At 40.9% G+C, this 13,166-nt stretch overlaps 1 protein-coding gene across 4 annotated transcripts in view; it reads right to left on the reverse strand.

The window, feature by feature from the left end:
• Ugt3a2 (UDP glycosyltransferase family 3 member A2) overlaps positions 1–10,451 on the reverse strand; it is a 24,720-nt gene extending 14,269 nt beyond the window's left edge. Inside the window, exons 1-2 of one of the 4 annotated variants that reach the window (XM_008842067.3) lie at positions 10,115–10,451; positions 7,250–7,351 (exon numbers count right to left, since the gene is read on the reverse strand). In XM_008842067.3, the coding sequence (XP_008840289.1) occupies positions 7,250–7,351; positions 10,115–10,208 (196 nt within the window). In that variant the 5' untranslated portion in view covers positions 10,209–10,451. Of the gene's footprint in view, positions 1–7,249; positions 7,384–10,114 lie in introns of all 4 variants that reach the window. The other 3 variants (XM_017800334.2, XM_017800333.2, XM_029567815.1) reach the window with 3 other exon arrangements.
• Between the last annotated feature and the right edge of the window lie 2,715 nt (positions 10,452–13,166).

Raw genomic sequence — 13,166 nt, forward strand, 5'->3', positions numbered from 1 at the left:
AAAAAATATTGAAGTATGAGAGAGACAAAAAAGGCAAGTTTGTGTTTCTAACTGTTTAAATTTCATTTTAAAAACATTTGTGTTTATACCCTTAGGTTATGTTATTATAGCAGCCACTGTTTAGATGTTCTTGCTTCTTGCTGTTTGTGTTTCTATAATAAATGGAATCCCACTGAAATGAGGCAACAGTCCATGGAAACCTGAAGATGCAGAGACCTGAAAGTTCAGTGCCTTGCTACAATAGGTGGAAGATCATCCCACACCTACCACCTCCATCAAGGTTCAGGGACTTTTTCAGAAGAGGTTGGTGGGAAGAATGTAAGAGCTGGAGGAAGGGGTGGAGTGTTAACTGGTAATGTCCTCCAACCTATATATGCCCACAAACTACAGTCACACCTCCTTCCCAAGCTCATCAAGGAGTCGATGGGGAAGTCAGTTACTTCTCCTACCCAATCAGTCGACCTTAGCTACATGGGGGGGAGGGGCTAAGGATATATAAGCCAAGAATGCCATGAGGCACAGCTCTCACAATTTTGTGTGGCTGTCAGGAAGTCAAAGGATCTATATTTGAGTGTGGACTTTCCAGTGCAGCTGTAAATGGGGGAGGGGGGGATGCCCACTCTTCTGTAAATAAACACCCACCCTATGCCCTGTTAGCAAGCCCAATAAGCTCATTAGGATTCTCCCTCCCCCCAAAAAAGAACAGAGCTAAAGGAAACCTTCATTATTCCACCAAAGTTGACCTCATGTTGGCAAATCCTTTGGTCTTTGATTTCTTATTCCTATTTTCCCCCCTTAAACTTCATTGTTTATATGTGTGTATGTGTGTGTGTGTGTGTGTATGTGTGTGTGTGTGTGTGTATGTATGTATATATATATAACTTGCTTCAAGTTATTTCTGGAAAATGTCTTAGAAATTGCCCCTCTGGAATAAAATAAATAAAATAATTTTCAGTCATAGATTTGGCTAGTATATTCTTTTCAGTATGCATTCAGGCTCACATCCACAGTTTGCCTTCACTTCAGAAGGACAAGAAGATATATTAAACTAAATAATTGATGCTGTTGCCTACAGTCTTTGCTAGTAAAATCTTAGTGTTTTTACCTTTCTTCAAGGGGATATGTTATGCTGAGAACACCCTCTTTTAACATTTTATTTATCTTTAATTATTTTATGTGTATAAATGTATTGCCTCATGTGTGTAAGTGTACCCATGTGTGCAATGCCCACGGAGGTCAGAAAAGAGAAGAGAGTGTCAGATACCCTGGAACTGGAGTTACAGATAGTTGAACCCATGTCCTCTGCAAGAACAACCAGTGCTCTTAACTTTAACTACTGAGCCATTTCTAGAGTCCCAGAACATCTTCTTTTGAGAGGATTCATTTGACATGCTTCTTGTAGACAGTTACAGAGAAGGTCACAAAAGGATAGGGCTCATTTCCTCAATTAAAACACAGGAAATTATTTAACCAATCAAAACCTCTGCATCTCTGACACTAGCAGGAAAAAATGATTACCTACCTTCATCCCTAATATTACAACAGTTCCAAAATTGTTTGGGTTATTTTGCATTCTAAAGATACCATGTTAGCCTCTCTCTCTCTCTCTCTCTCTCTCTCTCTCTCTCTCTCTCTCTGTATGCACATGTGCATGTGGGTGCCTTCAGAAACCAGAACATGGCATTGGATCCTCTGGTGTTACAGGTGGTTGTGAGTTACGTAATGTGAGTCCTGGGACCTGAACTTGGGTTCACTTCAAACGCAGCAAAGGCTCTCAACTGCTGAGACATCTCTCTAACCCCCAAAGATTTTTTCAGTGTTCAATCCCAGATGCTGTAGAAAAGCTCTGTGCCTCTATTTTTCTGTCCTGCTTTCCCTTACCAGGAACCCTCACCAGACCATATTTGAGAGCCAAAAGAAAACTGTAGCTGTAACAACAATAGGACAGTGATATTTTATAGACACCTTGTTTAGGGAGGAGACCAGGATCACTACTTAAAATATAGAAATACTCTTGTATGAGATAGTGACTAACAGCAACTTAAGAAAGGATGGGTTTGTTTTGGCTTACAGTTTTAAGTGATACATGGTAGAGATGGCTGGTGGTAGGAGCGTGAGGCAGCTGGTCACATTGCCTCTGCAGTCAGTTATCAGAGAGTAGGCCAGGGTACACACACACACACACACCACAGCTAAAGCCTATTAATTCTTAGCACTTAAAATAAGTCAACTTGAGGCTGGAGAGATGGTTCAGCAGTTAAGAGCACTGGCTGCTGTTCAGTTCCTAGCACCCACATGGCAGCTAACAACAGTTCTAACTCCAGTTCCAAGGAACCCTATACCCTCTTCTATCCTCTGCAGCACTGTACACACATGATGCACTTACATATATGTAAGCAAAACACTCGTACACATAAAATAAAAAGCAACCAAATTTTAAAAAAATAAATCCACTTTTTAAAAGGCAACTTGTAACAAATGCTCTAGAGTCGGTACAAATTGCAGTGTAGTTGGCATTTCCATTAGTTCTTTTCAGGGAAACCTTCATTACAAAGGCTTCAGAAACCTCCTCTCATGCCCCTTGGAGTTCTCTTGCTCACCTATCATGACTGTGTTGGTTTCCTGTTGTTGCTGTAACAAACTATTTCAAATTAGTAGCTTAATGCAAAGAAAAGATGATCTGGGTGTCAAGAGTCAAAATAAATCTCTTTAGAATAAAATCAAGGTAAGGCTCTGTCTATACTCCTGGGGAGCAAGCCAAACTTTGTACCTTTGCCTTTCACAGTCCTAGAAGCTGCCTGCATTTTGTGTCTCATGCCTCTTTCCACCTGGCAATCACATCACTTAGGTTTCTCCTCCCATTATTCTCCCTTCTCCTTCTCTGACTCCCCTGTCATCTTCTTTCCTTTGTTTAGAATTCTTGAAGTTACACTGGTGGTCCTATATGAATAATCTGTGATAATCTCACCATCCCTAGATATTTATTTTAATCACATCAGCAAAAACCCTTTTACCATACAAGCAAGGTATTCTTGGTACCTTTCCATTCCTGTGACCAAACACTTGAAAGAATCAGTTTAATGGAGGAAAAGTTTCATGAGAAGTTTCAGGGACTATGGATGTCACTAGGGGGGGAGGCATTATATGGCCACCACAGTCTGCTCTCTAGACGTCAAACACGCATGTTCATCTCACATGAAAAGTATATCCAGTCCATCTCAACATCTTGCAAAGCCTCAAACTATCTCACCAATTAACACAAAATATAAAAATCTCATCTGAGCACTGCTAGCTCAAAAGTCTCCAATCACATCATCCAAATAATCAAGATGAAGTATAGGGGGAGTGAGAGTTGGGGCACCCAGGAGCAAAAATTCCTCTTCATCCTTGTACCTATGAAGCTGGGAAAGCAGTTAGTTGTTCCCCCAAAATTTGGGCAGGCATAAGATAAGAATTATCATTCTAATAGGGAAAAAATGTAAGAGGGTTTCATCAGTTTCCATAAATTTTGGAAACAACTGAGCAAGCAAAATTATGTTTTAAAGATAAGGATCATTCCTCTGTGGATTTGAAGGTCTCCCTGAGAGCTCATTATTCCACCCTCAGGGCTGCCCTTGACTTCACAGAGGACAGAATGTTTGCCCCTGCAACTTGACGACCTTTTTCCTACTGGCAGAGTTTGAGAACACCAGCAGTCTTTTTCCCATCATCCTCTCTGTATCCCTTTGAGTCCAAACTGATATTTCTACTGCTATAAAATCATTAGTTATCACATGTATTTCCTGCATATCTCACGATATTTCATTCCACCAGACAAAAGACTACCCCACTGATCTTTACTAGATAGTTTTATCTCTAATTTAATGACCACTATGAGTTATGGTGTGTATCTTTTCTAGACAGATTCATGCCTATTTCTGGTTTCTATCACAGAGCCATAAAATTCATGACAGTTTCCCAAGTGGGACTGACCCCATTCCCCCGCCAACCCACCCTTTATAGTTTTCTCAGTAATAACCGAACAGAGTGCAGAGAGCATAATATCTTGAGATAGAGAAAGAGTAACCCAAAAGACTTGTTCTATGCTCTAGTTGTTCCCCTAGAAACAAAATGGTCTTCGTTGCCTTAGTTCAGCATGTCACTACCCCAGGGTACAGAAGCCAAAGAAGGCTGCTTTCCCCCATCCTTCACTTCTGGTGCAAGTGAACCATGTGCAATAGAGACTCCATCTTTTTCTAGAGCATTGTTTGGCTGGGGCCTGGTTCACAGTGAATCTGGCACGTCTGCCATCCTTACTGCCTATTCGTAACTAATGAATCTACTTGAGGTAACTTCCTGTGTCTGAGTATGTTCTGTTTTACTAGACACAGACAGTTTGGTAACCAACACACAGTGAATTTTCTTTATAACAATCTCTTCAATTGAGCAGTCAGTAGAACACAGTCTATTGCCTTTTTAATCCCTCTCAGAGAGTAAAGGCTCTGTAGTCACACCATTGGCTTTCTCTACAAGAAAAATGATTCATTGCTTCCCTGATATTGTCTCCTAATTTTAAAATATTTTGCAATCTAAACACACTGAAAATATCTCAAGTCATGAAGTTCTAGTTCTTTTTTGCTTAATAGTTATTTCCTCAATTTATTTTCCTCTCACATTTTCCTACGCACAGCAAGAAAATTTTACCACCTATGTGTCTTCTAAAAGTTGGTTTGTGATTATTTATTTCGTCTCTAAGGGCTGCAGGGATAGTGTGGCCATCAAAAGGGTTAGGCTAACAACCAAAACACTGTTCAGTCTCTAAGACAATGAAGATTTTCTCTAACATAGTCCTCACTTCGGAGTCCTCACAGAAATGTTCTTAGCATCTACATTTCTACTAATAGTCTGCTAGAAGACAATTAAGGCTTTTTCCTGTCATACGCCTCAGTATTCTTCCAGCTGATGCCTCTAACCCATCAGTGGTATCAGATATCAGCTAGAATGGTAGTACAGGTAAGTGCTACAAACCCGGCTTTTCCAGTGCCTCCCGAATAATTTATTAAAGTTATACATGGGAAAATAGGATGTAACAAGTAGGAAACAAATGGTTCAAATGTTTCAACACTATGAATTGGGAGTCAGAAACAAGAACCTAATCATGTTTTCTGTGTTTTCAGATGCCTACTCAAGCTCTACTGATGAGGTGAAGAATGAACACACTGCAATGACATCCATTATAACAGACTATGGAAAATTCCTCAAAGCAGGATAAAATGGAAGGGCTCTATGAGCTGCCTGAGCAGATTTGGTATTCATATATTTTTTAATTTTTTTATATATTTTATTTATTATTTTTATTTTATGTGTATGAGTGTATTGCCTGCATGTATGTGAGTGCACCCATGTTGTGCAATGCTGTGGAGGTTAGAAGAGGGCTTCAGATTCCCCTGGAACTGGAGTTAAGGACGGTTTGTAGCCACCATGTGGGTGCTGGGAATCGAACCCGGGTCCTCTGCAAGAGCAGTCATTGCTCTTAACCGCTGTTCATATATTTATTAAGGGGGTGGAAAGTCTACAGCTTTCAGTAATAACTAAATAGCTCAGAGTTCATGGTAACTGAAAAATTAACCTCTGAATCTAAAATTTGATTTGATTTTAAATTTGAGTTCAATTTCTTAAATTGTGAAATAATTGCATTAAAAATTGATATTCTCTAGTTACTTATCCAGTTCTCCAGTCAGAGGGATGCAAAGGAACACAGGATGTTCAGTGAATATGAAACCTAATCTAAAAGGTGATTAAAATGGCATTGAGAATGCCAGAAGATATTTGTACATTGGTATTCATAGAAGAATTGTTGTCAATTACCAAAAGGTGAAAAGCAATCAAATGTCCAGTGACAGATGAAGAGAGAAACAAAGCATGGTACATGCAGACAATGGAACAGCATTCAGCCTTGAGAAGGAAAAGTGAAATGAGTGCCCCCACAACAGGTGCAAATACTGTCTGATTCCACTCCTAATAGCCACTTAGCAGAGTTAAACTGATAAAGAAATAAAGTAGAATAATGGTGAACACAAGCTGGGGGCAGGTAATATGGGGAGTTCCTGTTTGGTGACTAGTTTCAACTTGTGATAATGAGAAAAATGGTGACAGTGGCTGTAAAATAATGCAAATGTCTTTAAAGCTAGTAAACTGTATACTTTAAATGGTTAAAACCAAATACGTTATACATATTTCAACACTAAAAAATTAAAAGATAAATGAAAAATAATTTGTAGAAAATAATCATTTGAATATGATTTAAACAACAACAAAAGCCTGAAGACTACTTAAAAGTTGTGTAGTGCCTCTCAAAGTTGTGGTCCTCAGAGATGCTTGCTTTGGAGTTTTCTTCCTTTTTCTTTTCAGTGTGTATTGCCTGCATGTAGGTAGGTGTACCCGTGTCGTGCAATCCCTACAGAGGTCAGAAGAGGGTGTTGGGATCCAGGGAAGCTGGAGTTACAGATGGTTGTTAGTCACCATGTGGGGGCTGCGAATAGAACCCAGGTCCTCTGCAAGAGCAGCCAGTGATCATAATTGCTTAGTCATCTCTCTCTAGTCCTTGGGGTTTTCTTTAAATCAAAGAATGAACAACATTTCTACATCGAGCAGCCAGAGTGTAAAGTCCTAAATCCACCCAACTCAGCTATTAACCTGTCATGTGACCTTCAGAAAAGTCTTTAGTTGCCTGGGCTTCCACTGCTTTGTCAACAGATAAGGCCTCTGAGCTTCATCTTGAACTAAAACTCTAGGCTTTTTATTCAGTTAAGACCTTTCGTGAATTAACACACACTGAGGGACATTTGGGTACACAAACTTGACTCAATAGGTCGTAACATATATGATAGACTGCATTAAATCCTGTAGGGGGTGTTTGGGAAGGTTCAGATAGGGGAAAGGGTCTAAATATGATTAAGATGTGTTGTATGGAATATACAAAAATTCAATTAAAATGTACATTGAGGAAAAAATATAATCTATAATGAATAGAGGATTTCATATGATAGACTAGAAGCTCAGTTATGGGAGAAAAATATGAGAATGTGGAGGGGAGCTGACAGAACCTCAAAAGCTTTCTGATAGTTTATATAAACACATACAACACATACACATTTTTCAATTTCTTCAGTCAAATTAGATTATTAAAATACATATTTTTCTAAGCCTTCTTTATGTAAAAGCTCTCTGCCTGGAGAAGAAGAGAGTAAAAATTAAAGAGAAAAGATACCTGATATTAAAGTGTTTACTCCCTGGTGAAACATGGTAACATTATGACCATGATCTTGAAGAATCTGAGATACCCGGTCCATCAACAGGTAGTGGCTTCCACCTGGAACAGTGTACAACTTCAGTTACGGAACACTGAAAATAGAGGATGTAGATGGAGTGATCAATACAGGAAAGCAGGAATGTGGAATAGTGTTCATATGGCTTTAAAAATGTGCTTGGTGAAGTAAGCTGAACTTTGAACATGTATGTCTGGAGAGCCTGTGTCTCACGAGAAAATTCATGTAAGAATGCTTGCTGAGGAGATATCTCCAGAATCTTTGACCTCCTAAGTAGACACAGCACGGAGATAATGTTGCTGTGCTCATCTTATTTTGATGAATTGTTATAGTCTAGCCATATTAGTATTACTCAGTGTTCTGTAAACATTTGACTGTGAGAATAAAAGCAGAGCTACTGAGATTGTCAGCACTCATGTGCATGCAAGCAGTGAGTCCTCAGGGTTATTATTAGCTCAGTGGTAATCCATTCAGGTCCCATGGCTGCCCCCGCCCCAAGAGGCCACAGAAGAAGGCAAGAGAAATAAGCTGACGGTGAGAAGATGAACTTTGTCAGTCTGTACACCTTGCTCTGCATAACCTGCAGCCCAATCACCCAGAGCAAGGTTACCTGTGACAGTCTTCCACCAAAGATCTCCTACCATGACTCACACAACTCACAGTCTCCATAACACCTTGATGAGCTTCCCCTCACTTAGCCCCTCCTTAGGAATTTCTCACCCCAAGGTACATGCTGCATGTTAACCAGAGCCACTAGGGACCTTAGTAATTAATTGCACTGTTGGACATTTTGGCAGTGTTTCACATGCAAACGTGAAGGCTTTCTAACTGATATTCAGTTAGAGCTATTCCTGAGATCTTTATTGTTAGAAATTTATACTACTATTAGAAATACAGGAGCTAGAAGATAAGCCCCCCCCAAAAAAAAACACTTCCATTAGAATGGAGAGGAATGTAGAGCCCCCACTTAGAGTCAAAATCCTTAAGATTCAAATATATTTCCTGAGTTGAGCTAAGTATGGCTCAACTTAATTATGAGGCATTCCAGGTACTTACAAAGTTCTTGGGGTAGTATTGCTGGATCCTAATCATGCAAAAGATTAAGAAATTAATCCAAGAGAATACTTGGAGCTTAAGGAAAGAGAAGCCTGATCCTCAGTAGAGTGGCAATGTGGCCCATCAAATCAATCTACTTTTCTTAGATCACATCACAACATAGTGCCTTTGTTTCAGTCCAGGGGTCCCAGCAGAAAAGAGCAGAAAATAGATCAAGAGAAGTTAATAAGAAAGAGAAGGAAGATGTTTGGAGCTAAAATATGTAACTCTGAAAAGTCTTAGACTTTGTATTCAGGCTTGTATAGCAATAAGGGGCCATACTTTTTGCTCCTATTTGAATCCTAAGAGCTGGAGCCAAGGGAGATGGGGTTCTGACACATGCAGCCATTATGGTGGGTCTTGGGGAACAAGGTGTATTCTAAGGTAACAGGGATTTCAGCACCTCAAAAGCCACACATGTTCCCTTTTGGAACCTGTGATGGGACAGGACTTTGCAATTTAAAGGAGTTCTTTTGTTTCATGACTTATTAGCATTTCCTACCCATACTATTCCCTCCCAATTTCTTGTTTGGTGGTAGTTGTTTTGTTGTTTTCCCACTGAGTTCATGTGGTGCTGGCAGTATGACATGGGTGTAAGGGTCATCTACTGGAATTACAGGATTTTTAGTTGTAATTTTTGAAAACCTCTGCCATAAAGCTTTGAGAGAGGATGCTGTGCAGAGGAAGGTCTCTGATCTCAGTGTGAAATATCTTCGGTAATTTCTTTGTAGGCCAATGAGAGTCAAACTCTTACAAAAGATGTCTCACTTCCCTAATCTGTTGACGAAAGTAGAGGGTGAACTACTGGAACCCTGATTGCTTTCAGCTCTGTGGTCCCTGATTCTGGGTCTAAAAATGCCTAGAAGACATCCCTGTGGGTCACGGTTGCTTCATCCTGGGACGTCTTCTAGGTTATCCTTTGGATCAAAAATAAAGAAAATGAGGGGGTGTGGTGGTATATGGCCATAAGCCCAGCACTTGGGAGGTGAAGGCAGGAGAGTAAGTTCAAGGTCATCCTTGGCTACTTGAGAACCTGGAGAGACAGAAAGGAAGAGGGAGAGGGACAGGCAGGGAGGGGCGAAAAGGGGAAGAAACGGAAAGGGGAAGGGAGAGGAGGAGAAGTGGGGGACAGAAGAAGGTAGAGAGAAGGAGGTTGTGAAAGGGGGGTAAGTTAATATTTCAAATAAATCTTTCAAAAACCACCCACAGGCCTGGTGCAAAGTATTGGGGTCCCAAACGATCCAAATGACCTGAGTGCTCTCCTTGGCCCTGGTCAGTCCTGGGGATTTCCTCTGGGTGGAAAGCACTCCCTGTTCTTACGCTAGTGAAATTCATTTCCTGGCCTTCCTTAGCTCTGCCAGCAGCCAGAGGATCGAATTTTCTCTTCCTCTAGAGTCTAATAACGCTAGGGTATGGGACGCTCACTGCTGAGACTTCAGCTCCGCGGATGGTAGGGCAGGCCTGAATGGAGACTGCGCCTGAACAGCCTGGGGAATGGACATTTCCGATTTGCCCAACACTTTTTTCTCCACCTCAGCTGGAAGTCTCTCTGCCTGGCAGCTGAGCCCGCTGCTTCCTCCTCTCAACCATTTCTGATCACAACCCAGCTGGAAAGCCCGCCTAGACACGGATCTAGCAGTTTGCCTGAGCCAGGTGCTTGAGCCCAGGAAGCGCCAAGGCACAGGTCTTAAGTTTTCCTGCCCAACACTTACCCACCGTGGATATGGTCAGGATTTTGGCCGCCTCTGACAGCAGGGTCCCAGAGAGAAACAGGTACGCAAGAACCAGGGCGCACCGCCCAGCCATGCTCACTCCACAGCGCCGGGTCCCTAATGGCCCGCCCCAGCCCTGCGCTCAGCCTAAGAATCCTGGCCCCTTCCGTGCCAAACGCGCTGCCGGTGTCAGGAGGGGAGAGGAAAGGGGAGAGATCCTGCAGATCTTCTCTCCTGGGTCCCCTTGGACCCTTTTGCTCCTTTCCCTTTAAAGTTTCGGTTCTGGCCTTCCCAAGCAGCGAGAATCAGTAAGAAGGGTTGCTGACTTTACCCTAACCCTCTTGATTATGTAACCCTGGACTTTTTACCTAAAATAACACTATGAACCAGGAATGAAGGGACCTTAGGAAACCTGGTTGGTAACTCCGCCTTCAAATGACTTTCCTTTCCGTTATGGACTCGCCTTTCCCTTATGAAGTTTGTTGCAGTCAACCTTCCTTCTATTACTTCATATTGCTTCCCTGTTTGCCCAGGGACCCACTTAAATTTCTTGATGTTTCAAGGTCCAGACTTCCCCAGCAGGGAATCCAAAAGAGACATGGCCCTACCATCCCTGACTGTCTTTGACGACTTCTTTAGAAAACTTCTTCAGGGTAGCATTCATGAAGCGGTGCTAATGTTCAAAATGGAAGTCCAGGTCTTTACCTGAAGCACTGGTCTCCTAAAGCTGCGGCTGTAATTCTGGATGAGTGCCATGGGGTAAAACTGAATATCTTTCAATAATCTCAAGTGCAAACCCCAAACTAGGCCAGCTTCTAAGTTTGTAATGTCCGCCCTGGGCAAGACAAGGATCCCTAGGCTCAGAAGCCTCCTTTGCCCTCTGTCTTCACCCTAGACTGGCTTTAGGAAAAACTTTCAGTCTAACTCTAAAACAGGCCAAGAAGTCCCTCAGTGGATTCACTGCCTCAGGATGAAGTTACCCTTGAATTCTGTCTGTTGTTTTATTGTTGATAAATCAGAATTTAAAGCATTGTATTCTTACATATTTGAACTTCCACCATGCCACTCAGGAAGGAAGGAATGGAGGGGAGGCGAGGGGAGGGAGGGGAGGAACACAAGGTCTCCAGCCCATGTAATTATTCTTTTACGTTTTAAAACGCATTAATAAAATAAAGGATTTGTTGTATTACTTACTTTTCTGGTCACTGTGACCAGATACCTAATAAAAAAATAACAAGAGAAAAAGTTTATTTTGGCACATCATTCCAAGGAATGCAGTCAACCATGGAATCAAGGAGGGGAAGGCATGGTGGCAGGAACAGGAAATGATGGTTACATAGTCACAAAGCAGAAACATAAATGCATATACTCAACTCCTTTCCTTCCATATCCTCTTTTTATTAGGCCTGGGATCCCAATTATGTCACCACTTCCTCCAAACTGAAGCATCTTCCCCCTAAAGGAGCCCTCAACTTACAAGGCTCAAGAACCTCAGAAAGTTACAGGGTTCCCAAGGCTCCAGAGTTATAGAGGCAATTGTTGGGGAGAGAAGATGCTCTTAGCCAGCTGAGCTGCCTGCAGGTTGTTCAGGGAGTCCACATATGCAGCTTTCCTAAGTGGGCCACTCAAGTTGGGGTGGTCTTTTTGGTAATACAGCTGCTTTTGTATTACCCATGCTCCTGTAAGTAACCCCTTACTCATGCTTCTGTAAGTACCTCCAATAAACTCACAGTTGACTAAGCTAGGCTTGGATGGAATTGTTTCTTTTGTCCATCATCAGTGTCATATCTAGAGAAAATAGATGTGTTCAGGTCTCCCTAGGAAAAGTCACACAGCACCAGTACATGAGACAATGCTGACTACATCACAGGTAAGTCTTTTGTTGTTTAATTTCTCTGGGAACACTCTCACAGAGGCACTAGTACAGGTGTGTTTCCTAGATGATTCCAAATCCAGTCAAGCTGACAATAAACTGTAACAAATTGTCAAGTCTGCATCATTGGTGTGTGTACATTTACAATTACAGTTTCTTCTATCCTTATTCCAGGGAACTAATCCTCATTTGAAAAGTGCCATTTTTGTCTTCAGTAATGGTTTTCACTTAAGATCTATTATTATTAAGGTTTTATTTCCAAACAGCCATCACAACTGTCAAGTTTTAAACTTATCAATAGCTAATTATTATGCCAGACACTGTTCTGCTGGGCAGTCAGATGCTAAACATACTAATGAATGAAATACATATTTAGGTTAGTAACAGATGTTATTAAGAAAAATCAAACAGGGAAGCTACAGAGAACAGAGAGTCAGAAGTACTGATAGTTTGGACATCGTGATTCAATTGCTCTCTAAGTGGTGTAGGAATAGCAGAGAAATGCAAACATAATATTTGATGATATTTAGCAGCTACTATTGCTTCTGAGATGTGATACATATTGTCATGGCTACACACACACAAAAAAATTCCTGGTCTCTGAAGGTGCAGACTGAAACCTAAAGAGACACAATGCCTGATGTTTGTTTCAAACTAATTGCATGGTAGAGGAGGCAACGTGAGTAGCAAGAAAAGAAAGTTTAATGGTCAGGCATGAGGAAACACTATTTTTATTATTATTATTATTATTATTATTATTATTATTATTATTATTATTATTATTTTGATATGGGGTCTCCCTGTAGCTCCAGCTGGCCTGGAACTCACTATGCAGACCAGGCTGGTCTGAGTGCTGGGATTAAAGGTGTGTACCACCATGCCCAGTGAAACTCTATTTTTTTTTTAAATGATTTATTTAATAACAACATACTTAGAAGAAGCATATCATTACAACACAATTGACATATTCAATAACGTTTTCCTGAGGTAGGATGCATCTCTTTCAAATTTGGCTGTAAATTTTTAAGTTCACAGTTGAATTAATAGTTATATAATATTGAACTCAGTATATAAGCCCTGTGAGACATAAAATTGAATGAGCTTTTAGCCTTTAAAAAAGATTTCCATTTCATTTTAAAATATACTATTTCTTACAAAAAGACTCAGTTTTTGCTACTA

Source organism: Nannospalax galili, unplaced genomic scaffold (genome assembly GCF_000622305.1).
Source record: "Nannospalax galili isolate Female #2095 unplaced genomic scaffold, S.galili_v1.0 scaffold139, whole genome shotgun sequence".
NCBI lineage: Eukaryota > Metazoa > Chordata > Mammalia > Rodentia > Spalacidae > Nannospalax > Nannospalax galili.